The following is a 27,217-nucleotide window of genomic DNA, read 5'->3' on the forward strand; positions in this document are numbered from 1 at the left end:
ATACTTTTCTAAAAGCAAAATCGCGCGGTGATTTCAAGGATGGAGATTCCTCTTGTATGAGATATTAATTATTCATTCTTTATTAATGGGAAAAGATTTTCCTTTGGTTTAAATGTTCAAGGAAAGTTATTTGTTCTCTGAGAATCTTTCAATTTTTATGTTCGTGAAAAGTTTATAAAATATAAAAAGTAAAGAATGAAAATTATTTTACTACCTACCTGTTCAAGAGTTGCGCATAAGAGATATTTTAACAAATCTGAATCTGAATCAGTCAACAAATTAAATTTCTCATTCAAAGAAGCATATGTAGGGTAAACATAAGTAAGATAAGTATAAATAATAAATTAAATATTATTCTCTGAATATAATAATAAATAAATGTTTTCTTCTTTAGCTGAATCATCGAAGTAAATATTCTATTATAAATTGACTTTTCGGATTACAATATTAATTTGATTTTTCAGAGTACGCTTTCAAATTGACTCTTCGGAATACGCTATTAAATTGACTTTTCGGAGTACACTTTTAAATTGACTTTTCTGACTACACATTTGTTAGTTGACTCTGTGGAGTACATATTTTTTAATTAACTCTTCGGAGAGAAGAGAAGAGAAACATTTTATATTTTATTTAAAAAATCGTAATTTTTGCAGAAAACTGATTGATAAAGAAAAAAATTAATTCACGACCTCAACGAAGATCTTAAAAAAATTACTGCAAGAAATGAAGTTGTTATTATATACCATATTGTACAATATTAAAACATACGCGCAATAATTATCTATAATTTGCATATATGGGCGTTTATGTAATTATAAGTAATATAAAAGTCATGACAAATTAATGTGGCCGCGTGTTATCTCTGTCGCGTCATTGCTAGAAGTCGTCCGAATTCTCGAAATTATTTTTTTCCCGAATTATGAATATAAAACAATGTGGAAAGGAAAACAAGAGAGTGAAAGGGGAGACGGCGACGTCTACCTTACGATAACATCGCTGCTGGCTCGCTTCGTCGCGATTGTCTATTCGCTGGTGGTGAGACAAAGACCGATTCTTCGTTTTTATCTAACTAATCTAGCTCGTTCGTGAACATAGCACAGAACAGAACCAAATAATTATGGACATAGCACGGAATAGTACCAACAAATCGTGGACATTGGCTTAGTAGTTCATATCCATGAAAAATGGACCCAGTTGGCGCTTCGAATCAGCCAACTTTTCCATAATGCTGTAAATGCAGCCATGCCCGCTCTCAGGCTTCTCTCTGGTATAACTATTGGTCTGTTCTTTGTAGCTGCACTGTTGAACTGGTGCAATAAGTTAAAGTAAGACAATTGTTCTGTTCTTTGTAGCTGCACTGCTGAACTGGTGCAATAAGCTAGAGTGAGGAAACCTATATTTGTCTCACTTTAACTTATTGTACCAGTTCAATAGTACAGCTACAAAGAACAAACAAAACGGCTGCGTTCAGCAGAACAAAGTGATCAGTGAGCGCTTAGTGATTTTCGCTCCTGATTGGTAAATTCTTCTGGGTCTATGGAGAATCTAAAAGAATGCTCCAATCACAGACAATAATCACTAAGTGCTCAATGATCACTTTGTTCTACTGAACGCGGCCAATATTTCTCACTCTAGCTGCTCTAGCTTATTACACCAGTTCAGCAGTGCAGCTACAAAGAACAAATTAATGTCGCGCGCCACTTGACTAGTGCTGAACATTCAACTTATTGATTTATGGATAACAATTTATTGAGACACGAATTTTTCAGATAATATAAAAATACAAGCTACAGCTAGCGGAATGTCGTCTGCAGCGGACGATACACAAGACTCAACGGCTAAACACAAAACTCACAGAGACCCTAATGCGGGACGTAAGGCAGAAAAGAAGAAAGCAAAGAAAAAGCATGTTCAGGAATTAACAGATAAGCAGAGGAATCCAAAGGCGTTCACATTCAACTCCGCGGTAAAAGCCGAGAAGAGATTCAGGCGTAAACAGGATATTGAAACTAAAAAGCAGCATATTTCATATTATCAACCTTTAGTTGATAGAACGCCTTTAGAACCTCCACCGATCTTGGTGGCTGTAGTGGGACCACCAAAAGTGGGCAAATCTCTGGTTATTCAATGTTTAATCAAAAACTATGTGAAGCAGCCTTTGATCAGCATACTTGGTCTAGTCACTATTGTATCTGGTAAAAAGCGAAGAATTACTTTTATGGAATGCAACAATGACATCAACAGCATGATAGATATCGCCAATGTGGCAGATCTGATACTGTTACTGGTGGATGCATCCTTTGGATTTGAGATGGAGATATTCGAGTTTCTAAATATATGTCAGGTGCATGGTATGCCTAGGGTAATGGGTGTACTCACTCATCTGGACTTGATCAAAAACTCCAAACAAATGAGAAAAACAAAGAAGACACTGAAGCATCGTTTCTGGACAGAGGTATATGCTGGCGCAAAACTTTTCTATCTCTCTGGCTTGCTGCACGACGAGTACCTGCGTATGGAAATTAAGAATCTAGCACGCTTCATATCTGTAATGAAATTCAGGCTCTTGACTTGGCGAACCACTCATCCTTACATTCTTGCTGATAGAATAGAGGACCTGATATCATCAGAATTAATCAGGCAGAATCCAAAAATCGATAGAACAATCAGTTTATATGGGTAAGCACAGAAAATGGAATAAAAATATTGTATCTTTGTCTAATCTATGTACACACATGTATCAATTACGTCAGAACAGTGCAAAGATATAGATATTATTATAGATAAAAACAATTATTTTTAGAATTTTACCAAATATGTACTTTGCAAACATTTTTAAATCTTGGAGAACATCCTGCATGATGTATGATAACAATTTTTTTGATAACATTTTTAATAATTTTCATTTTTCTCAAGTATTTTTCAAATATTATTGTTTATAAAGATTTATATATAAGATCTCATTTACAATTTATGTATTTGTAATTTATATATTAATAAAATATATAACTGATCTTCAGGTATGTCAGAGAAATTTCTCTGAATAAAGAGACGTCTGTACATATACCCGGCTGCGGAGACATGAAGATCAAGGACGTGAGCTTTTTACCAGATCCCTGCCCCTTCCGGAGCAGATCAAGAAACGTGCCCTGGTGGAGAAGGAACGGCTTATCTACGCATCGTTTTCCGACGTCGGCGGGATAGTCTATGATAAGGACGCTGTCTACGTGGAACTGGGTGGTAGTCATTCCTATAAACAAAAAGACACTGGGATAGCTGGTGTGTTAATAAACACGCAGGAGACGCTTGACCAGAAACTTCAACGCAGTGAGCTGCAATTGTTCAGCGACGCTGCACCGATCAAATCACAGGATGTAAACGAGATCATGGCATCTTATATAGGCAAATTGGTGACGGAGAACGGGAGAGTTCGTCGGAAAGTGGTATTTAATGATGATAAATCTGTCGATGATCTGAAGATGTCGATCAAAATAAAAATGAAAACAATGAGAACGACGACGACGACGACGATAATGTCGACAGTGACGATGATCCTGAGGTTGAATCGAGTGATGAGGATACTGTGGAACTTGAAAGTGAGAACGGTGCCAAGAGGAAAAGAACTGAAGAAGACGATACACAGAATAAAAAGAAGAAAATGTCGGCTACTAAAGTTGAAAATGATATGAATCTTGATGAGATTGAATTGATGAAAGATAAGAGGAAGCAAGTTCTCCAAGAGAATACAGGAGTATACCATTCTCTAAGTAAAGAATCAGACGTACTGATCAAGAATAAGGTCTCGGAAGCACTAAGTTTTCTCGAGGCAGCCAAGAAGAACGCGAAACAAAACGGCGACGATGAAAGTTTTGACGAATTTAGTGACGGAGATTCGCGCGCGAGGTTAGAGATGGACGATTCGGATCAGGTTAGTGATTTCGAGGAGGAAGAACTTAAGACAAACAAGAAGATGAAGATGAAGAAGAGGAAGAAGAAAAAGAAGAAGAAAAAGAGGTGGAAGAAGAGAAAGGGGAGGAAGAGGAGGAGAAGAAAGTAAAAACGAACAAAAAAGACGATGAGATGGACGAAAGCAAAGAAGAACTGGCGGATGAATTAAAGTGGAAGGTGAACTTAGCCGAGAAGGCGAAACAGGCGTTCATTAATCGCCAGCAAAACAAAAATCTGATGAAGCTAGTGTACGATGTGTTGCATAAGAACAACTCGTCGACCAACAAGGAAACGAAGAAAGAAGAGGAAGAGGATGAAGAGGTCGGCGAAGATATAGGTAAGATACTGCGCACGGTTCAAGAGAAGCAGAAGCAAAAAATTCAAGAGCGAGAATTGCAGAATCAGGAGGAATCAGTTTTCTTTACAACGGAGGACCCGCGTGATTGGTTAGAGGAAGTGAACAAAGCGCTATTGATGAACCGTTTTGTGACAGGCAAGTGGAAGGAATCGGAGGATGCTGAGGAGCTTCTGAAGTTGGATGACATGAACGACGATGAGGAGGAGATATATGGCGACTTCGAGGACTTGGAGACTGGGCAGAAGTACGAGGCAATTCGGCCGGCATCCGAAGAGTTGCTAGCGGAGGACGAGATGTATGAGAAAAAGAAGTTGTTGGAGAAGAAGAGAAAGCTGAAAGAACAGTTTGAACAGCGGAGTACGATAACTCGGAGACAAAGACGTACTACGACCAGCTGAAGGCCGAAGTCGAGAGACAGGCGGGTATCAACAAGTCAGAGTTTGAAGGTCTGGACGATGACATGAGGGTACAGCTGGAGGGCTATCGGCCGGGGATGTACGTGCGTATGGAGATCGAGACGGTACCGTGCGAACTGATCACTCATCTGGACCCGACTTATCCGCTCATCATCGGTGGCCTGCTGCACGGCGAAGAGAACATCGGCTACGTGCAGGCGCGCGTGAAGAAACATCGTTGGTACTCGCGGATCCTTAAGAGCCGCAATCCGCTCATTTTTTCTGTGGGCTGGCGGCGTTTCCAGTCATTGCCGATCTACTCCAAGCTGAAGGATAACCTGCGCTCAGTACACGCCGGAACACGTGGCTTGTATGAGTCACTTGTGGAGCCCTATCACACCACAAGGCACCGGAATATTGGCGGTGCAAGACGTTGCAAGCAGAGAGCCAGGCTTCCGCATCGCGGCGACCGGTTCGGTTGTAGAGATGGACAAGAGCACGCAGGTAGTGAAGAAGCTCAAACTGACCGGTGTAGCCATGAATATCTATCGCAAGACCGCGTTCATCAAAGATATGTTCAACAGCACACTCGAGGTCGCCAAGTTCGAGGGTGCTAGGATTAAAACAGTGTCGGGTATCCGTGGGCAGATTAAGAAGGCGGCGGCCAAGCCGGAAGGTTGCTTCCGTGCTACATTCGAAGATAAGATACTGCTGAGCGACATAGTGTTCTGTCGCACGTCATACAAGATCGACGTGCCACGCTTCTACAACCTGGTGACATCGCTGCTCTTGCCACCGGCCGAGAAGAATCAATGGCGAGGCATGAAGACCACGGGGCAACTGAAGCGAGAGAGGAACATCCGCGTCGAGGCCAACAGAGATTCCATGTACACGGCGATTCACCGAGAGCCTAAGGTATTCAAACCGCTCTACATACCGCGGAAGTTGCAGAAGGAGTTGCCATACAGGGACAAGCCGAAGCAAGCCCTGCCGCCCAATCGCAATCCCAAGTTCGGCAAGGGCAGAGTCGCCGTGGTGCGCGAGCCCGAGGAGCGAAAGGTCGCGCGTCTCATGAGAATGATCAGGACGAGTTACGCGCGCAAGCAGCAGCAGACCAAGCAGGCGATGACAAAGAGAATCACGGAATATCAAGCGCGAGTTGCGGCGGAAGGAGCCAAGAGATTGAAGAAGCAAAGGGAAATGAAGAAAGAGATATTCAGGAATCTTAGCAAGCTGGAGAAAAAGACAAAACGTGTAAAAAAGTAAAGTGTTTGGAGAAAAGGAGTGTACATAATGAACGTTGGTTGAATAATTTATATGTATATAAAAATTTTTTAATAAATTCTAATAATTTCCAATAAATTTATAAATTCTAATGAAAGATACACTACCTTGAAATAAGAGATGAGAGGGGAGGAAAAAAGGAAGGAGGTAACTGCTGAAAGTTGTGTTTATTGGAAATGTGTTTGCATAAGTTACAATAATTATTATATATATATTACCAAATATATTAGTCCATACAAAATAACAATGTTAGACGCGGCGTCTCTACAGTATAGCTTGCGATCCACGCCACGATGTGATAGTATGATGGCCTGTCGAATAATTGTCTCCACTCTGAAACGGAAATGATCGATTTCTACTTAGTTACCGGTCGCGCAGCATCAACCGTACGTCGATCACACGTGATTAATCTTCTACGATAATATTCGTAATAAATACCAATCTAACAATGTGATCGTTCTCACCTGCGCGAGCATTAATAATTCATCCTGCGTGTCGACGATCTTCACCGGGAACGGTGAGCCCGGCACAAGCACGCCGGCCCAGCGAACCTCCACTCTGTAATCGCCGGGTTCCGTCGGGTCGTATCGGCAGAGGATGATCCGATCCTTTTGCGTTTCTCTCTGCATCTCCACTCTGAACGCTCCCTTAGGTCCTCGCACCCTCACCGTAAGTTGGCCAGCGCCGGCGCCTCGGGTGTCGCAGATGAATCGCGACTGGAAGGTCGCCAATACACCGTGCTCGATTCCAGGCCCGTAAACACGTACCTGTAATTTTTTATATTACATCGATTATTATCAATAACATCCCAATCCCAATAATGACCAATAATACTCTTGAAATTAGTTTGATACCTTCGAAGCGTCCGGAGCGCCAGAAACCCGCAGCGTGAATGGCGATCCGGGAACATGCTCGCCGGCGTATTTGATCGTCAACGCATGCCGACCTGCTTCCTGAGGCTTTACATTCAATGTGAACGTGGCATCGCCATGATCGTACAACTCGCAGTACGCTACTTTGTGCGGTCCGACGCAATGCGCTGTTAACTCGCCTACGAAACACAATCGATTAAGAATTTAAAGAGCGAAATTAAAATTAAGAATTAAGAAAATATAATTAGAGTTAGGAATTGAGAAAATAATTAAAATTAACATTTAAAAATACATAACAAATTCGGATAAAAAGATCTCTGATACAGAGAGAAATATCCAAGACGGGAGACGGATATTCCTCTCAGCATGAAGAGAAGAAGTGTTCTTACCTGGTCCAGCTCTTCTCGTGTCGATGAAGCTCCGAATCTCTTGGCCGACAACGCCATGCTTCAGTCCGTCCCCAGAACAGATGACTCTGGACGCGTCGGCCGCGCTCGTAACGTTAATCTGCAGGGGACAACCCTTCAGCTGCCTTCCGTTCCACGAGACAGTCATTAGTAGTGGGTCCGGCGTTAACGGTATGTAACTAGCGCGATAAACACTGTCGCCTGTGCATTCACAAAAAGTTATCGTCAAAACTGCAGTTTCTCCTACGAACTTGCGTTTATTAGAATCTTTGTTTTCTCACCTAGATGTTGTAACATGACGTTGAGCTCGCTCGTAGGTGAGAACAGTTGAACCTTTGGGGTTCCGTTGCCGGCTTGAGAGCCGTCTATGGTAAAACTGACTTCTTCGCCACATTTGGCCGACGTGAGCCCCCGCCCTTTCAGCAGCACTCTGCTTGTGTCCTGCACTGGTGGCTGTTGAACGAATAAACAGGATATATAGTTGCATGATACACAAGTGCTAGCAATATTAAAATAATAAAGAGTGAAATGCGGCGAGAAACCTCCAAATCCTGCACGACTGCGAGTTTTGGCGCACCGGGAAACGGTGTCCCGTTGAAGAGTATTTCCAGTCGATGCTCGCCCCCGCTGATTTGAGGCGGAACAAGCTTCAGCCGGTTGTTAGACGTCATTTCGAAGCTCAGCGAATGATCGCCGATGGTGCCGCTGATCTCGCCGGGTCCGGCCTCCGCGGTGTCGAAGCTGATCTTGTTGGTGGGGTGTAGCTTCAAGCGACCGATATCGTCGCACACAGCAGACCATCCACCTGCAATTAAAAAAATCTCACTGAGTATATTGTAAACTCAATAAAATTAATGAGAGAAATATTTTTCTGTAGAAAAATTTGTAGTTTCAAATATTTTTTTATATTAAAATAAGTTATTTTAATATTTTTGCTGGAGAAAAATTAAAACTAAAATTGGGACTGGCAACTGACCTTGATGAAGAAAAATTTCTATAGATAATTTCTATAGAAATTGTAATAAAAGTTTTTTTTTATCATAAAAGAAATTCTAGAGAAATATTTCTTTATTATCAAACTATAATGATTAAAATACAGTTAAAGTGCACAATTCCTTGGATCTTAATTTCTAGAAAGATTACTTTGATTTATATATACTTTTTAAATTTTCTCATCAACTCCGATTTTTTAACTTTAATTCCTCTTCGATGGAGATATGCTGTATAGACACACATTTTGAAAGATAACTCACCGATAACACGCAGATTCCGCGTATCTATGATCTTGGGATGCCACGGCGATCCCGGCAGTTGTTGTCCAGCCGAGACGACTCTCACATCGAAGACACCCACTTCGGTAGGCACATACGACACGTTCCACGTACCCGGATTAGCGCCAGCTTCGATAGTAGCTTTGGAAACGCTGTCCGGCCCATCCACCTGTAGACACATATATAACAATCCAGTCAAACCAACCGGTACGTCCTACACGCATTAAGCGTACGTTGTTATTATATTGCGCGAATACCTGAACTGCCGGAGGACTCCTCGTCCCGGTAACGATGAAATGCGCCGGTTTGCCCACGTGACCGCTTAGCAAGCCCTCGCCTTTCGCGCGCGCCTGCCCCGCTGCGTCGACGGTGCATACCACTGGACTTCCAGGCACAGAGCATCCGCCTGATCATCCAAAGGAAAAAAACCGGTGGACAATAATAAGCAACAGGAACGAAGAAAACAAACTGCTTATTTCGCCGGGAATAATTACCGTAGGTGACGTTGATCATGTAAGTACCGGGCACGCTGGGTGAGAACTCGATCATCTCGGCACCGTCGTTGAGCGGAGTCACTTGTAGTGGAATCTCCTGGCCCGTTGGACTCGTCGCCGTCACGTCCAAATCGGCCATGCCGGCGTCGGCTTTCATCACTGTACAGAACAACGCGACATATATCGCACAATGGAGCGAGCGGTAATCCAATAATGACAGACTGATGTTGCTGGACGCGCGCCGATGCTGGCAATGAAGAGAAATGACGTTCGCGCTCTTGAAGCGATATCGCGAACGCGGCGGTGCGATGTGTCGGTGGATCGTGACTTCACTTCGTGACGCGTGAGCGAGCAAGACTATTTGAAAGTGGCGTTATGTTTGTGCTATCTGCTGCAATTATATTCCAGGTGCAGCCTTGAGACGCGCTGCACTAGAAAACGCTCGCTACTTTCTCCCGATCGTATGCATGGAACGCGCCTTCTACACACGAGCGTGCCTTTTATACATTTACATAACCATAGGATACAATGCGAGAAGCATGTGTATACGCCAGGTGCATACGATATTACGCATCGGCCGTTTGCTCACCGCTATCAGGCGATTACATGGCGATTAGCACAGTTCCCTTAGCCGGATAACTGGACTTTTCAATCGTGCCCGTGTCGTCGATTCAGGTCATGCGGGCTTTTTCTTTGCGCACGCGAGAACGATCTCGCGGAACGCGGAAGCGCGGAAGCGAAGTGATCGCGAATTGACACTCACGTTTGAAGGCGATGTGGTCATGAACTGAAATCGTCATGGGGCCCAACTCTTGAAGCTTCACCTTGGCGGCGTCGAAGGCCTGGCAAAAGAACGGCGAACCCAACACAGGCTTTGCCCCTTGCAACACGTCGATCTTATATGTGCCTGAGGTGCGAGAGAAGAATCGAATATTTTAGATCTCTCATGCGAGACAGTTTGTGCGTAGGCTTTAATCGCGGAGATTAATGAACTGGTCGTTGAGAGACTCACCGACGGAATTCGTCGTGAACTCGGCGAGCAGGTTGCCGTCGCGATGCTGATAGCAACGTACAGGCACGGCGTTACCCTGCGGACCGCTGATGACGACGTCGAACTCCTTGCCAGGGCGTCCAAGGGTCTCGATCGTGAACGACGTCACTTTCCCGACGCATGACTGATACAAGCCTAGTCCTGTTGCCGTAACTTCTCGCCCTCCGGTAGGACCGCGCACTGTCACGTCCAATGGACTCCCTGGAAGCAGGGTATATTAAGATTGATAATTGTGATAAATCGTGTGATAGATGATTATGATATATTCTATGATACGAATATCTCTAACAATTTAGCGCATTAACAGAATACAACGGATAATTAATTGTACCTGGGATATGGACCTCGTTGTACTTGATGTGAACTCTATGAGGCGCGGCGCGTGTAGGATGGAACACAATCTCGTAGACACCGTTGTCTCCCTCCCTCACCAAACTGTCCACGTCAGCACCACCGGCGCGCACGTTAACGGCCAATTTGCCGGGACCGGCTTCCTTCGACGCGACGACTGCGCAATGAAGAAACACGACGATGTCATTTGTATATTTGAATTTGCACAAATAGTTCATATGTCTCTGTGTATCGATTGCATAGTTACCCAAAATAGTTCCGGGTCGATGGCAAACTACGTCTGCTACTTCCTTGATGGAAACTTTGCTCGGATCGAAAGCTTGAAGCGTCTGCGAACTGACCATCTTGTGCCCGTCGTTGAATATTATGCTGTAAGTCCCTACTTGCCGCGTTCGAACTTCCACGCGGTACAAACTGGACGACAATTTCGTTAACGTGCATGGAATGATTATACCGTCCGGGCCTGAAAACGAAAGCGAGGCACTATGATAACCGGCAGAAAACAAATCTGACCGTGTTTAATTGAATTTTAAAATAATATTAGAATTTTTTAAATAATAAATGAACTTTAAAGTATATAAAAATTCTTTCAAGATATTCGAATTGAAAGTACAGTACTGAAATTTTAAGTGATAATTCTCATGACAAATGCCAGAGAATACTTTACCGGTGACTTCCGCCGCTACAGGACCATTCAAGTCGGACATATCCAGGTCGATATAAGCCGTATTACCAACTCGAACCATCGATGGACCATGTAACATACCACTAATAACAGGACATTTGAACGGGCTCCCTGGAAGGAAAGAAAGAGAGGAAAAGGGATCAGTTAAATAAATCTTTCAAAGATGTTGAGATTAAAGTTTCCTTTCAAAATTCACAAACCTGGAACATTGTCGTCGTTGAAGCTGATGTTAACGTAGTGAGCGCTCGTCGTTTGCGGCACAAACGTGACATCGTACAGTCCACGCGCGCAGGCCACGACCTCGGCTTTAACCGTGTTGTTCTCCGTGCTCACCACTAGTTCGAGAGTTCCTTCGCCGGCTTCCGCGGCGTCGACGGTGAACGTGGTCGCTTGACCTAGTAACGCTTCCATGAGACCTGACACGTGGACCTACAATCGTAACAATGTAATAACGTTATTCTTTGAAAATCCCAAAGAATCATAAAAAGAGATAGAGGTAAAAATCCTAAAGATAATTAAAAAAAAGAAACTTACCTTTGTCACGTCATAAATATTACACGCGAACGGAGACCCTTTGATCGATTCGCCGTCTATCAAGACGCTGATGTTGTGTCTGCCGACCTCCGTAGGCACAAAGCTCACGTTGTACTTGCCGTCGATGGGCTCGATAGTGATGGGTAGAGCGATACCCGACGGCGGCGTTGCGATGACGTCACAGTTTGTTGACGGAGACTGTGGATCCACAGTGAAGGACACCAGTCGCTTCACAGCGTTCATCTTCAAGTTGTGTCCAGAGAGCACCGCTTGACCAGCGCTCACTACTTTGCAGCTGAACGGTGAACCTGGACATTCGGACAAAATGTTAACATTGAACACGCTGGGTATCTTGCCGAACATGCTGGGTTGGCGATCAGGTTCGATCTTGCTTCATACCAGGAACCGGCTCTCCGTTAAAGCGAACGCTGAGACTGTGCACAGCAGCTTCTTGCGGCTTGAAGTTGACCCTAAACTTAGCGTTGCCCTCGCTTTGCACATAATTTGGAACATTCTTGCCGTTCACCGCGACTATGATTTCTAAGTTCCCAGCTCCAGCTTGACTGGCATTGACTGCAACAACAAAAACAGGGGTTATATTATATATTTCACGTTTAGCTACATCGGTTTTATCGTCGCGGTTAACATGGAGAAAGGTATCTTACTGCTGAAAAATACAGGCTTTCCAACAATCCCGCTGTTTATATCCGTCACCTTAACTTTGTCAGCGTTGTAGGCTTTGACGAGGAACGGGCTTCCTTCCACGTGTGAGCCGTTAAGTTTCACCTCGACACTGTGATCGCCTGCATCATCAATATCGTTTAGCGCAACGTTGACTTTACATTCATGTCCCGCATTTTTTAATTAACACACATAATAATTAACACACACGTATACATACCGACGTCTTTCGGTGTAAATCCAGCGGTATAGGTGCCGTGACTATTTTGCTTGATGTGCACAGGTAAACTCTCTCTGGTAGGAGAGAGCACCTCGACAACCGGTGTCCCCAGAGACGCGTCAGCCTCTATTGTAAAGGTCGCGACACGATTCACAGATACTTTCTCGAGTCCCTCGGTTATCAGTACTTTCGCGGTATCGCTGACCTAAATGTAGAAATGGAGACTCATAACTACGTGTGCCATTATATATAGTGTCAATGATCTTAATTTCAACACGTTCATTACCACTTTTGTACCATACTTATGCGACAGCGATCATTTTTCTCTTTGTAGTCACACAAACAAAAATATGTATATAATATTTAACCCAAATAGTAGAACATTAAAAAAAAAAACATCTCAAAGACATTTCAAAGACATCCGGATTTTTCGGATATTTTTTAGACGTCTCGAATGTCTTGTAAAAGTTTGTCACCTGGGGAGAAACTACAAAGTACCTGACAACTGAACGGACTGCCAGGCACGTCCTCCCCGTTGAACCGCAAGTCCACAGTGTGCACGATCGGTTCGCGCGGGGTGAACGAGATTGCGTAGGTATGAGGACCCTGAGCCTGTGCCGACGTTGGTACTCGTCCGCCGTTCACGGTGACCTCGAGGTTTCCTGGTCCCGCCTGACTAGTCTCGACTGTGGACAGAGGTGAAGGAATTAGATGCTGAACATGTCGCGCTCACCGTCGTCGTTCGCCGCACGACGAAGCGCGCATGAAAATCCAAGGGAATACATACCCAAGAAAGTCACGGGCATACCAATGACGCCTCGTTTAGCATCCTTCACCTTGATCGCGGTGACGTCGTACACTTTACAGCTGAAGGGGCTGCCAACCACCGGAATATTCCGATGGCTCACCGATATACGGTGCTCTCCGACGACTCTCGGTGTGAAGGCCACGCTGCATGTTGTGTCTTTGTTGTCAGTGACCTGAGCGGGTACGGCCTGTCCATTGGGCCCTATCAAGTCCGGCGGTTAGTTGTTTATTATCATTTAGTTGGGCCATCTACTCGGGTGGGATCACAGGGAACACCGGAGGCCAGCGAAGAGAAGAGGTTCGCGTACGTCTGATCTATGCGCTTCGACTATTGTTGCATCAGTACTTGGAAAAAAAAAACTCGCGCAACAAGCGACGAGTTAAGGAGTCGCAAAGCTGATTACGCGCGTGGATGCCTACGGTAAGTCGAAATTGTTACGTGACTATGATGCGGAAAGAGAAAGCCGCGGTATATCGACTGCTCGCGTTGGAAATACGCTTAAACTAAAATCACTTCCCGGGTGATTCGCCGGGTTCGCGGCATGCTGGGTTAGCGAGAAACGTACGAAACACGGTCGCCAAGCGCGAGGCACAGGCATATTAGAAAGATGATGCGCTAAAGTGTTATCAGATAGAGAGAAACTATCTTGTAATGGCTTCGTTTGTCCGCGATATTAAACGCGGGCGTGTACGTACTAAGTTACTAGTGGACGAAATATTGGCACACTTGTTAAGGCACATCGTGTCCAAACGGATCTCCGCCGCGTCGGAACGATCGCGCGACTCACTTAAACGTAAACGTAAACGTATATAGCACCGTAAAAATGGCCCCGACACACAGAGGTGAAGAAATGCAACTCGCGAGCACGCAAAGGCAAGAGATGTTACGAGGTGTGCGTTAGACATGCCTTCCACAGCTCTCCCACAGTGGATGAGAAAGAGAAGCTCGAGAGAGGTGAAGCGCTCGTAATACTCCCGGAGTGGTAACTAACAACGAGCGCAAGAGAGGGATGTGTGAGTGCGAGGAGCGGGTCGGTTTAATTAGACTATCCTTACGCGAAAGATCTTCAGCAGATCGAGTTAGGTACCCACCACCATCACCGCGCGTATTTTGTTACAGTCCGCATAATTATAGCTAAGAGCGAGATATTAGTATTTTTCTTATTTCTTTTCTTTTTTTGCGTGTATTATGTTTTTGTTTTTTTCTTTTTTTTTCGTTTTGAGAGAGGTCTAGTAATGTCGTAGTCTGAAAGCTGGCCGACCTGCAACAGACAGAGAGAAAAATTTGCTCTCAAGCTGTAGATTAACGTGAACAACGAGAGATGAATGATTCCGTACAGGTATCCACGACGATTACGTACACACTTATCTGTGACGTTAAGTACAGAACAGGAAGAAAGAGAGAGAGAGAGAGAGAGAGAGAGAGAAGAGAGAGAGAGAGAGAGAGAGAGAGAGAAAGAGAGAGAGGGAGAAAGAGCGAAAGAGAGAGAGAGAGAGGGAGAAAGAGCGAGAGAGCGAGAGCGAGAGAGAGAGAGAGAGAGGGAGAGAGAGAGAGAGAGAGAGAGAGAGAGAGAGAGAGAGAGAGAGAGAGAGAGAGAGGATTCCCTCCAGTATTAAGTACATGGTGAATTAACACACTGTGATGCTTCCGTGCATGTTTGTCGGTGACACATTGTACAACTGGTGTGTGTGTGTGTGGGTGCGTGCATTATACATGAACGTTCCACTCGGAGATACGGTAAGAAGCATCGAGAAGGTATATCGGTCGGGAAGATTCTTGTCGTCCGGACAACGCGTCGCCGAAGGGTGACTTAACGTGTCGGCGAGAGTCGGCTTCACAGGGAGCGAACGCAAGTGACAAATCCGTCGGATGACAAATGGAGTTAGCCGGTCGAGTAGAATTGGCGCGTGTTCGCGGTTAACGCACCGATACGTACCTTCAACGTTAACTTCTAAATCCTCCAAGCTACCGGCAACGTTACTGACGGTAAGATAGCTTTGCCGTCCTAATCCAGCGCTGCTTAATGCCTGTCCACTCACAGTTACATGGCTATCGCTACCCACGCGCGTCACTATGGGGCAGCCTGGCACCGTCTTCTTGTTGAAGGCGATGTTGATAACATGCTCGCACGCCTCGAACGGCACAAAGCTGACGGAGAAGCGTGCGTTTCCTTGCGGCGTCACTTGCGTTGGTATATTCTGGCCGCGAGCCGATATCGTGATCTCCAGGTTCCCTTCACCAGCTTGACTCGCGTCGACTATGGAATAGGAAGATGCAAATTTTCGGGAATGTTACGTGTAAACTCGACGTACTTCTCTGTATTTTCGTGTACTTTGTATTCCCGATGTTGTTACCTACCAGTAAAGTGAGTTGGTTGGCCGACACTGCCTCTGGCTACTGGTCCAATTAACACTTTGTCCGCGTTAAAAGCCTTAGCTAAGAATGGTGTGCCGTTCACGGGATAGCCGTTATATTCCACGCTAATTGAGTGTACGCCTACGTCCCTCGGTATGAATTCCGCGGTGAAGCCGCTGCTTATATCACCGGTCACTTTAACCGGCAGTTCGCTGCTCGGTCCTGAAAGGATATCGGCTTGAATTTGTACAACCAAGGAACAACAGTTACAGTTATAATGGCCCGAAAACATGGTAAGGAACTCGCACTAAGAGTCAAGAAGGGATGTAACTCACCCCTTACGGAAACCGCGAGCTCCGCGCTTCCGCTTCCATCGACTCCCATGTGAAAGCTGGCGGGCTGATCGACGGGGATCAGTTCCAGATGATTCAAACTCAACGTGACTCTGCTCGTGTCCGAGACATTGCAGACGAACGGACACCCGCGTACCGCTTCTCCGTTGAACTTGATGTCGATATAATGTGATTTTGCGACTTCGGGCGTAAAGGATACGAGGCAACGGCCACCACCCACTACTTGCACGTGATTGGGCACTTCGCCCTCGTTTATGGAGATCTCCAGCTGGCCTTCCCCAGCAGCGCTAGCATCCACTGCGAGAGAATTACAGGCAGAGAGAATTGAGAGCGATGCACGAGATTACGAGTAAAATATAAACCGTAAGACGAGAGACTCACCTCTGAATTGACAGGCATGACCGACCACGGCGCTAGGTACGTCAGTAACCTGGATCAAACTGCTGTTGTAAACCTTGGCGACGAGTGGTCCCGCCGGTAGCTTTTGTCCCGCGATGCTGACTTCCACGAGGTGACTGCCTACTTCGGTCGGCGTGAACTCGACACGAAATTCGCCGGATCGTCCTGGCTCCTCGTCGATCCTCGCGGGAATATGCCTCTTCGAGGGTGCTGCAATTCATTGCAAAAGTCACACTCCTGTTCGCTTGTTCTCGAGAGAGGACTTTTCAACGATCAGCCGGAAATTTCAATGGACATTACTCACTTATAATCTGCACGTCGATCTCATTGCTCCTGAAACCTAACGCGGACAACTCGAAGAGGGCAGGGCTACCAGCAGGGACCAGCCTGATGGAGTCACCGATCACTGACATCTTCGGTGCAGGCATTATGCCGACTCGCCAAGGTGATCCTGAAGAAAACTTGCTGAATTAATATTCGCCGCTTTAACCATTCAACGTAATACATTCAACGCATTCACGGGTGGTGTCGCGAGGACGAAACAACTGATAAACTTGAGATAAAATTAAAATAAAATTAAAAGACGCATATCCTCTAACATCCTGTTGACGTCACTCGATTCTCACAATACCGACACTACATTTCTCTTCTCGTCAAACTTCAACTCGACACTCAAATTTCCCGCGATAATATCCGACACGCGAACTTCTTTCCAGAACTTTTCCAGACGTCGCGGCTATCCGTATCGGTTCCCAACGGGGTAGGCGGGGGGGGGAGAAGGGAGATTCTCGGCGGATTGATTCGTGCAAGCGTTTCTCGCGGCGCCGATTTACAAGCAATTTCATTCGGTCGGGGAAACGCTCGATTTAACGAAGCTGAGCCGGAGTGGCACGTGCGAGCGCGCCGATCAAATGGTCGGCCGATTAATGCGGCGATCTCGGGAGAACTCTCATAATCTCGCTTCCCACGCTCGTTTTCGTGCGTAAACAACGCGTGCATACGCGCTTACGCTCCGCGCCACCCTTTCGCGTGGCACCGTTATGCACGGCGAGATGCGCGCGGCCTCTTCTTCGATTATAATAACAGTACTCGGCGCTCGCCGATATATAGGCCGCGACGCGTATCTTCGCCGAGCGGCCGCGCATCGCGAATCGAATTCCAGAGAATTCCCGGAAGTGCAACGTGATTCGAACGCGCGACACCGAGCGCGCTACCACTACCACCTAACCTTCCTGCCACGCGCACGACGCGCGCGCGCGCGCACGCGCACGCGCGGCCGCGCCGCCGCGATTGTCGGGCAAATTCACCTCGCGGCGGCCAAATTCGCGCGATTAGACGCGCGGAAGGTTGTGTCGCGCGCGTTCACTTCGAGAGGTCGAAATTGAAGCGATCGCGTGAGAGAGCCGTTCGGATTTTCAAGTAGCAAACACGAGAGATCCGCGCGGACGCGGCGCGGAACAAACAAATAAACAACATTCCACGGGGATCATTCTCTCGCGAGATCATCCTCTCTCGTCCCGCCGGCTGTTTCGATCTCAGGTCGCCGTCGGCTCAGGACGACGGCTACTACCGCACGATCGCGTTTTTTTACCTCGGCGGTCGCACTGAGCGCACAGAAGAGACCTGGAAAAAGACGCTGGAAGAGGAACCTAGAGAATCGAAAGGAGAAAACGACCGGGGCGGGGCGGGAAGGGGGACGAGGAAGAGACGGGCGCGGGGCGAGGTCGACGGCGGCGGATTCGGAGGACGTGGCGGCGATCTCGCGATCGATCCGGCGCGTCTCTACGAGATCAGCTCACGATGATCACACACGCTGCTTCTTCTCTCTCACTGACACTCGCTCGCACACGCGCGCGCGCGTGCGCGCGCGCGTCGATCTCGCTGTTGAGCCGTGCCTTAAACGGGCCTGACGAGAGGAACGCGGCGAGAAGGAGTTCCACCTTCGGCTGCCGAGGCCGCGCGCACGAGATCGGCCTGGCCGTAGCGAGCGACGCCGCACGCTGTGACGAATAACGACAACGACGATGACGACGACGACGACGACGACGACGACGACGACGACGTCGCAGCTTCCCGCAGCTGCATCACGCGACGAGGAGGCGCGAAGCGGCTCCGCGGCTGGAGCACGGAACGGCGCCCGGCGCCCGGCGGACGCCCGGAGAACACTCGAGAAGCACGAACTACGGCTGCGGCGGTCACACCGTGTACGTACGCTCTCCGTACGCGAGCGCTGGATCCGCGCACAATCCGACACAGGTACCGCGGCGGACTCGACCGAGCCGAACGACGGGACGAGCGTGTGTGCCCGTGCCGAGAGCCACCGCCGCTCGGGCCCAAACTCAGGGCCGTACGGCCGGCTGGTGACGCGTGCACACCTGGACGACGCGCGCCCGTCGTCGATTTTTACGGGGGGGAAGAATCGGTCGATCGCTGCACACTTGCTTGGGCCCGGTTGTTCCAACCCTTCTTGGAAAGTTAACTGATACTTCGGTCGTGTGTCTGTCTTCGTTTAAATTGAACAGAAAACAAAGATAAACGTATGATTTAACTATCAGTTAACTTACCGAAAAGTTGGAACGACCCTTGCAGATGTATCATCGCATAATTGTGAGAATGTGCGTTTTCAACTTTATTTTGTGATATTTTCCCTCTCTCTCTCTCGCTCTCTCTCTCTCTCTCTCTCTCTCTCTCTCTCTCTCTCTCTCTCTCTCTCTTCATCTGTCTCTCTTTCTATCTCTGTCGATCTGGTTCTATGTCCGTTTCTCTTGGGCTGAATTGAAAACGCCGCGTCGTCTATCTCGTTTCAAGACCGGAAAGTACAATGCAGCACGCGGCTGAAAGAAACAGACGTCGTATCGCGCGGGAGATCGCAGTTCTGGATCTCTTCTGAATCAAGGCGCGGAGATCTCGCGGGTTCAACGGTGAGAAATCCGATCGGAGATTCGCGCGACTTCGCCTCGCGTGATATACGCGTGACTCGAAGTCGTCCCCGCTTCCATTCGCGGTTCCGGGAGTTTCCGGGTCGAAATTTCGAGATCCTCAGAAGATTCGAAACGTCGACGTATACGGGAGGATACACCGGAGTCTCATTTTGATGGATAGATTTCACGTGCGACTATATGAAGAATTCAAAGTCAACGGTGAAAGTTTTCGGGCGCAGTGTATCGATACGATCTTGTCGTTCCCACCGAGGAATATTGAGCGTGGCCGTTCGATTTTTGCCTGACGTTGATATTAGGCCCGTTCTCCAAAGGATTCAACCAGTGTTGCACTGGACCCTCGTTCCTTTTTTCTTTGTCAGTTACATTCAAGTTATATTCCTTTCAAGTTATATATATATATATACACATTTGTTCATATATATATATATTTGTATCATTCTAACAACAAAAGGTACAAACTAGTTCAGCCAAGAAGAGATCTTTCATTTAATAAATTTTCAATCAATAAATTGTAGAAATTTATTAAATTTCATTTAATGAAATTTCATTTAATTAAATTTCATTTGTTAAATTTCATTCAGTTAAATTTCATTTTATTAAATTTCATTTGATTAAATTTCATTTGATTAAATTTCATTTATTAAATTTCATTTGATTAAATTTCATTTAATAAATTTCTCACATTAAGCGCGGATTACACCTCCATCAATCAGTACGCGTCTGAGAGTCAACGATCGGTCAGTCGATTGATCGATCGAATTGTCTTCACTTTCTCTCTAGCCGCGGCAATTGGCTGTTCATTTACATTTTCTACATAATAGCATACTTTTTCACATGGTGCACCGAAGACCGATGTGCTCGAAACCGCATTTTGAAAGTTTATGCCGCGGACAAGCACGATGTATCTATCCATCATTACAGCCTATTTCCAATCGTGAAAAGAATACACGTAGGAAGGGGCAAGCTTAGCCACGGGGCCTTGAAATCGCGTGATACGTCCGACGGTTCTCGCTCGCCTGACTGGCTGCGGGCCGTACGATCTCGAGGGATACCCACCTGTGATCTGCGTATTTCGATACCTTAAGGTTGGGCATGAATAGAAAATCCTCTCGTTCCTTTCACGCAAGGGTCCCCCTTTTCGGTCCGAAAACTATCATTTCCCAATGCCGCGCGTCTCGCTCGTGAAAGAACCGATGCAAGTCTTAACAAAGAAACTGGACTCTCTGCGGTAAATTTGAAAAATACACCGCATAAACCGGACGCGCAACCGACGCCAGCTGCTTCGCATTCAACAATGACCGTCAATGAAGATGGAATTCGCGACTTTTGTTCTGAGTTGACTCATTACTTCGCGCGTGCGACGCGGAAAATCGGAAAACAAATGAAAAGAAATTGTCCATGCCAAGTTTTGCGATATTACCGACTCGTATCAAGTATGATTGCTCACGGGGCTTCCCCGATATGTCGGATGCGATATTAAAATTCGGCATAATTACCCTGAGTCCGTGTATGAATACGCTGTTATCGGACGGGAATGCAAATTCTCGGCACGAGCCAGAGAGTCAGGTCGCGCATAATGAGTGTAAATAGTGCGACTGGTTCTTTCGATCAATAAGTCAAAGCAGGAACCATTAGGAAGTATGACGCGTGCAACGACGATAATAAACTAATAAGAGGACGACAAGTAACAACCAGTAAGAGACAGCCAGTCGGCGACTAATGAGATTTCGCGGGCGCATCCGTGTCTAACGTTACGACTTGACATAATTTCGCGAGGAGGGAGAAACAGATAGACACACCGCGACATGCGGTTGACCTGTACGCGAGCTATGATTAAGCGAATCCTTTGACACCTGCGACAGCGTCACTCCTTACGCAGCTGTTGCGCAATGCGACGTTTTAATAAGCGCCACGCGAAGATTACGATTCCGTCCATTCAAGGTGTAATTATAGCGCGTAACATTATAGCCCATATGATTGTTCCTTCAATTTGGCGAATCGCAAGTGGTGATTGTCGAAGGCGATACGTCGTGAGAGAAAGAGAAAGAAAAGGAGAGAGAGAAAGAGAGAGAGAGAGATAAACGAAAAATTGGTCAATATTAAATTAGCTGACATCGTGATCTGATTGATATGACAATTCGCCTCAACCTTCGCGTCGTATCAAGAATATCACGCGAAGATTCCAACAGCTGTTATTCGACTCTTGCTTCGAGTCGCAGCTGGCGAGGACGTCGGAAGACGGGTTGCGGTGGGTAAGGAATGGATCGATGATAAGAAATTGATCAACGGCGAATTAATCGTCGCGACGGTGCTACGAGTGATCGTATGCAAGACAATTCGCGCAAAAATTCAGTGGTATTCCCGACGAGTCGTCGCACTGTGGAATGTTTGGCCTGAAAAGCTGGTCAAAAGTAAATTTTCTTAAAATCATTCCTGCTCTACATGAGTGACTGTCCTAGGCAATTAAATATCTGTGGAATAATGGGCCGCTATGCTTTTGTTCGTCCGTGATAACACGAAGCGGTTTGGTTGAAGCCGGAATTTCCATGTTATTGCACGCATCAATTCTCCGCGTTTTATAACGCACGGTCTTCGATCGGAATTTTAAAGTTCTTAAAAGCAGCAGCGCGAAATGTTTCGTTACGGATTGTTCCGAGAAAGGTGTGAAGGAACATTTCAGACTATATTTATTACAATTGAATTGTTATTCACGTAGATATACGATTTTGAAAATAGCATTCAATAATGTATCTTTTTGCATTCTCGATGTCAAACTCGAAGGATTTAGTTATACTTCAGGGTCTATCTCTATTACGTTTCTCGTAATGAATTCTCGGATGAAATGAAAGAGTAATCTCTTCGGATAAAATATCAGAAAGAATTAACCGCGGAGAACCGCGGAATGTAGTTTTAGTAATTATTTTTGTTTCCCTAGACGTAAATTAAGTTTTGCCCGACGGTTATTTAGACACGAAGTTTCTTTTTGTTTCCTTTTATAATATGGACATAATCAACAGACTTCTATTAAGTTCTGATCCGTTACTAACAAATATAAGACCCGTACCAAGAAAGAAATCTAAACTATTTTTAAAGGAAATATTGCAGATGCTCCTTCTCACTAATCCCACGCCAAGAAGGAGATATTTCAATAGATGAAAATGATGTTGATTCTGAGGATGGAATACACTCATTGGATGAAGAAATTTGGAGTTTGTCTAGTCGAATACTTATTGATGTGCAATAAGTATTATGCTTTCTTAATTATTAAAATATTTTTACACATATATTTGCACTTTATTTCATGAAAAACTTATACGAAATCGTTATAATGATCATATATATAATTAATAGCACTGAAATTCGTCAAAAAATAATTTTGGCCAACTTTTTGGCCATAAACATTCCACTGCATCGCCGAAAAGTCTCTCCAAGCTGCTCCAAGCAGCGATGGTTCGCGCGACGAGGAGACATGTGAGATCCACGACCACTCGATCGTCGGATTGTGTCCCGTTGATTGTAACAGACGGTCTCGCATCTAACTTGGCCGTGCGAAAAGTCCGCGCGAATTTCGGCCGACGTTTCGTCAGCCCAAAGAGTGGCCCGCTTTCCAAAGTGTCGGGCCAAGTGTGTGTGTGTGTATGTATTGATCGAAGCACGATCGAGATTTCGATTATGCCACTGGAGGTACCCGACGTTCTCTCGTGTCTTCTCTCTCTCTCTCTCTCTTTCTCTCTCTTTCTCTCTCTCTCTCTCTCTCTCTCTCTCTCTCTCTCTCGCTCGCTCTTCTTTTCCTCTCCTCTTTTTTTCTTTTTCACCGTTGAATCGCGGGCGTACGCTACATTCTTGGCGACAGAAGTCACGTCGAAGCGACCGTGCACGGTGAATCGTGCTGCATTCCCAGACATAACGGATCGCCGCGAGCGTGCGAGTCACGGCTCCAAAATCGTCGAAAATTTCGCTCTATCAGAAACGACCCGTCTGCGATATTTGCAAATCGTCGCGAATAAATCGACCGCGCGCGCGGTCGTTCATTAATATACGAATAGTTAAAAATAAAGTAAATTCATTCGCGTATACCGGCGGGCATACAGAAATCGCCTAATGAACGTCCCTAATGAAATTTAAATCTAAGGAAGTGTAACGAAATTCTAAAAATAAGATATTCCTAACGCGAGGAATTTTAATCAGAGAAATTCGAAGTACTCCCCTAGTAATTTTTCTAAATGATTCTGAATTTTGGATAAACCCGAATTCTCTCTCTCTCTCTCTCTCTCTCTCTCTCTCTCTCGGGAGGAAATGCTTGCAACTTGAATGTTTCGCAGCGTACTGCTTCTTTCCTCGACGCAATCTCTGCTGTGTTTCCAACACGCGTTCATGAGGCAATAAAGCCCAATCAATCTCGGGGACAGGCCAACTCTGCGTCATACGATCGATCGATCGATCGATTGCCCGGCCAACCGTTATTGTTATTAAAAACGTCGCGCTGACGAAGCGCTGACATCGCGCGCTCACGCGTCCACGCAGCTGCCGGCCGTTGAAATCACCGACGACGACGTGGCTGACCGTGGAAATCTTCTCCGCGTCTTTCCTCGGACTTTTCACGTCCGCCCTGTGAAACTTCAGCTACCAGCAGCTCGTCTCGCACGGCGAGTTTCATGCACCTACCCGACGAGTTTCACCGGAACGAAGTTACATATCGACGACGAAGTTAAATTATATGCACACACACACACACACACATACATACGCACATACACGCACCAATGCACAGACGTCGCGTACACGCGGATCTCCGATAAATCTCGCGCGGCGAGACTCAGGGATTTATTCGGGTCAGCCTTGGGCCGATATCCGTGCGCCCGGAGTAACCGTATCCGCGAATCTTTTTTCTGGATCCTTGATTCGCGGCGATCCTTGGGCGAGGCAAAATGCGTCGTCGGAAGAGCGCGACCGGAGGGCCCCCGAGAAGGGGGCAGAGGACGGGAGGAAAAACGCGTCTCGAGGTAAATTCACTTGGCGGTCGCTCAAGCGAGTTAAATGCACTCGCGAGCGAGCGAGCGAGCACTCAGGCATCGGTCGGTTAATTACAGGCGAGATTATATGCTAAAGTTGCGGCTCATTATCGAGGTGCTCAAGTTAAGATGAAAGTCTATGGAGTGAGCCGCGATTGAAAAATTGCGCGCCGCCCTAGAGAGTGCGTGCGTTTACTTCCGCTTCATCTCTTGCGAAACCCGCGATTGCCGACTCGGGGATCGATAATCCCGCTCGATCATCCCAACATCCCCGTCCCTTCGCCCTCTGATACACTGTTCCCCTTGACATGCGTTTTCTAGCTTATTTTCTAGTTTAGAGAAGAAAAGAGGGAGAGAGAAGATCACTCACCCCAAAAAAAGTATTCTATTTGTGAAGTGATTTTTCCCATAGTCTCGTGTTCCAAGCGGAGTCTTTTACAGAAAAAGGATTCCTCTTTCGATCAAGCGATTAAAATGAACCATTCGTCGAAAATTTACTAGATATTATTCTGTTTTCCTCTTATTTCAAGAGAAGATTTCCTCTTGTATCAATTAATTTTCCTCTTGTATGAAGAGGAATATGTTGATTTGAATGTCGGCTTCTTTTGTTCAGTCATGCTCTACGTCCAGATATGAACGAAAAAACAACCATATGCTCGTGAGTCAAAATATTTGGAACGCTTTTTAAAAAGGATATATGTGTCACTGTAACACATAACGAAGATGATTTACCTATATTTGATCATATACAGTTTATAATCTATTGAGCAAGAAGTTGAATAATATGTTCTTCTTTTTAACTATGTTTCATACAGTTAGTTATGATGAACATCTTTGTAACCATGAAGTCTATAACAAAACTGATTGGAGATTTCTTTGTTACGATGATCTTATTTCATTCGTGTCTATTTATTGTAGAACTGGAGCCAGAAGTATCAATACATTTATATACATATATTATTTTTCGCTATATACATTATAATAATTTTTTCAAATTAACTAATATAACTAGTAAGAATAAAGTACAATGAGAATAAATAATAATCTTCTTAAAAAAAGATTAAATAATCTGTGTATAAGAGGAAATTTATATTAAAAACAAAAAGATTTTTATTACACATATAACATATAATCCCTCTAACTTTAAGAATAATGTGTTTGTAATATTTTTCTTTTAACTTTAGAGGAATCCTCTTGAAGTCATATATAAGAATAAAATCCTTAAAAATTTAGATGATTCCGCTTGTTCTGAAATTCCTTTCTTGGGTGTATATTACTTTTTGCTGCATATTATAATAATGTTTTCAAATTAATTAGTATAACCAGTAATAATAAAGTACAGTGAGAATAAATAATAATCCTCTTAAAAAAAAGATTAAATAATCTGTGCATAAGAGGAAATTTATATTAAAATCGGTAAGATTTGCATTACACACATGACATATATAATCCCTCTAACTTTAAGAATAATGTGATTATAATATTTCCCTCTTAATCTTAGAGGAGAACCCTCTTGAGGTCGTGTATAAGAATAAAATTCCCAAAAATTTAGATGATTCCGCTTGTTCTGAAATTACTTTTTCTTGGATGGCTGTTATTTAAGGCGCGCAAGGCGAAAAGCTGACGGCTCAATTATCTTTCTGCCGGGCTAATTGACTCCTTAATAAAGAGTCGTAAAATTTACGGTGTCAAGCGCGCACGTCGCGTCACGGCGATGATCAATGCGTGAATCCATCATTGCGAGCGAACCATCTCCTCCTTTATCGGCGTGCTGTGTGCATACGATATCGGTAGCGTCACGGTCAAATAGAGACCTCGCTTGAATGCACGACGATCACGATTGCTCTTATTGAACGCGTGTTCCTCTGTATACGGTTTCCAGCACCGGTGCGCGCGTACGGTAGCGCTTGTCGCGCAATAAAACCCGCGTACGACGAAAAATTACGGTGCTACCGGCCGCGATGACGGCCGCAGTGGTCAGGCGAGGGGGGGCGAGGGGCGATCGTTCGATCGCGATTTCAACCGCGTGTCGAGTGACCCGAAGGAATCTGCGATCCTCGTGTGTGCGTGTGTGTCTCTTTCGCAACACACTCGACGCGCGAGATGTCCTGAAAAATTGAAAGTCACACACCAAACCGCGACCGCGAAACCGCCCGGATTCCGGATAAGCTCCGCGATAAGCGAGCGTCCCGCCCCGATTTTCGCAGCCTCGAGCCGTTCTCCGCCTCCTGCAGAGGGATCACGAGGGAAAGAGGAAGACCCTCCCCGGCGGGGAGGATTCTATCTCGTTCGGCTAAATCGCGCATTTCGACGGTTTCCCGTTTGTCCCGTTCCCGTTTCCGCCTGACCGATTCGGCGGCGGTCGTGACTTGTGCTCGGCTGCGCGATGTTCGACAGGGATAATAATTGTGCAACGAAGGATTTGGAAAAATTAGCGCTGGCAATGAGTTATGCGAGGCCAGAGATCGACGATAGAACTTCCTCGGGGCGTGCACAAGAAACGCTCTCAAGAACGCATTCCACGCGGAGTGTCCGCTCCTGTGGGGTGTCGTCGCGCGGAAAACAGCCGTTTGATTTTTATCCCCCGCATTTTCTCCCTCGTTCGATAACAACGGTGCCGCGCGTGTTCATTCCGCTGTATGATTACATGCGGAAGGAAGCGGCGAATAAAAGTGCGAGCACGAGTTACAATCGCAGACGTAACAATCGCGAGACGGCTTTCCCGACGAGTAATCTCTTTTTCGTGCATCCCGTGCATTTGTCTGCGAAACCTCGTCGATTTGACTGCTGACCGCGG

General features: G+C 45.8%; 2 protein-coding genes across 2 annotated transcripts in view; one reads left to right on the plus strand and one right to left on the minus strand.

The window, feature by feature from the left end:
- The first annotated feature begins 1,603 nt into the window (after positions 1-1,603).
- On the plus strand, positions 1,604-6,003 carry LOC105182493 (ribosome biogenesis protein BMS1 homolog). The gene is given in 7 exon segments (XM_083287581.1): positions 1,604-2,679; positions 3,021-3,121; positions 3,124-3,468; positions 3,471-3,932; positions 3,968-4,656; positions 4,659-5,044; positions 5,046-6,003. Coding segments are annotated over 7 exon segments (3,783 nt in total). The 5' UTR covers positions 1,604-1,801; the 3' UTR covers positions 5,968-6,003.
- A 130-nt stretch (positions 6,004-6,133) lies between these two features.
- Positions 6,134-27,217, minus strand: part of jbug (filamin-type immunoglobulin domains fbug) — a 49,927-nt gene continuing 28,843 nt past the window's right edge. Inside the window, exons 15-40 of the mRNA XM_025297079.1 lie at positions 16,771-16,917; positions 16,449-16,676; positions 16,050-16,364; positions 15,718-15,936; positions 15,296-15,616; positions 13,339-13,560; positions 13,050-13,237; positions 12,552-12,756; positions 12,316-12,453; positions 12,050-12,223; positions 11,651-11,958; positions 11,317-11,545; positions 11,099-11,227; positions 10,679-10,894; positions 10,412-10,588; positions 10,042-10,281; positions 9,793-9,936; positions 9,030-9,188; positions 8,793-8,941; positions 8,518-8,704; positions 7,807-8,069; positions 7,546-7,717; positions 7,247-7,465; positions 6,840-7,036; positions 6,450-6,752; positions 6,134-6,318 (exon numbers count right to left, since the gene is read on the minus strand). Coding sequence (XP_025152864.1) covers positions 6,250-6,318; positions 6,450-6,752; positions 6,840-7,036; positions 7,247-7,465; positions 7,546-7,717; positions 7,807-8,069; positions 8,518-8,704; positions 8,793-8,941; positions 9,030-9,188; positions 9,793-9,936; positions 10,042-10,281; positions 10,412-10,588; positions 10,679-10,894; positions 11,099-11,227; positions 11,317-11,545; positions 11,651-11,958; positions 12,050-12,223; positions 12,316-12,453; positions 12,552-12,756; positions 13,050-13,237; positions 13,339-13,560; positions 15,296-15,616; positions 15,718-15,936; positions 16,050-16,364; positions 16,449-16,676; positions 16,771-16,917 — 5,318 coding nt within the window. The 3' untranslated portion in view covers positions 6,134-6,249. The remainder of the gene's footprint in view (positions 6,319-6,449; positions 6,753-6,839; positions 7,037-7,246; positions 7,466-7,545; positions 7,718-7,806; positions 8,070-8,517; positions 8,705-8,792; positions 8,942-9,029; positions 9,189-9,792; positions 9,937-10,041; positions 10,282-10,411; positions 10,589-10,678; positions 10,895-11,098; positions 11,228-11,316; positions 11,546-11,650; positions 11,959-12,049; positions 12,224-12,315; positions 12,454-12,551; positions 12,757-13,049; positions 13,238-13,338; positions 13,561-15,295; positions 15,617-15,717; positions 15,937-16,049; positions 16,365-16,448; positions 16,677-16,770; positions 16,918-27,217) is intronic.

This window comes from Harpegnathos saltator, unplaced genomic scaffold (assembly GCF_003227715.2).
Source record: "Harpegnathos saltator strain DR-91 unplaced genomic scaffold, Hsal_v8.6 scaffold169, whole genome shotgun sequence".
NCBI classification, from domain to species: domain Eukaryota; kingdom Metazoa; phylum Arthropoda; class Insecta; order Hymenoptera; family Formicidae; genus Harpegnathos; species Harpegnathos saltator.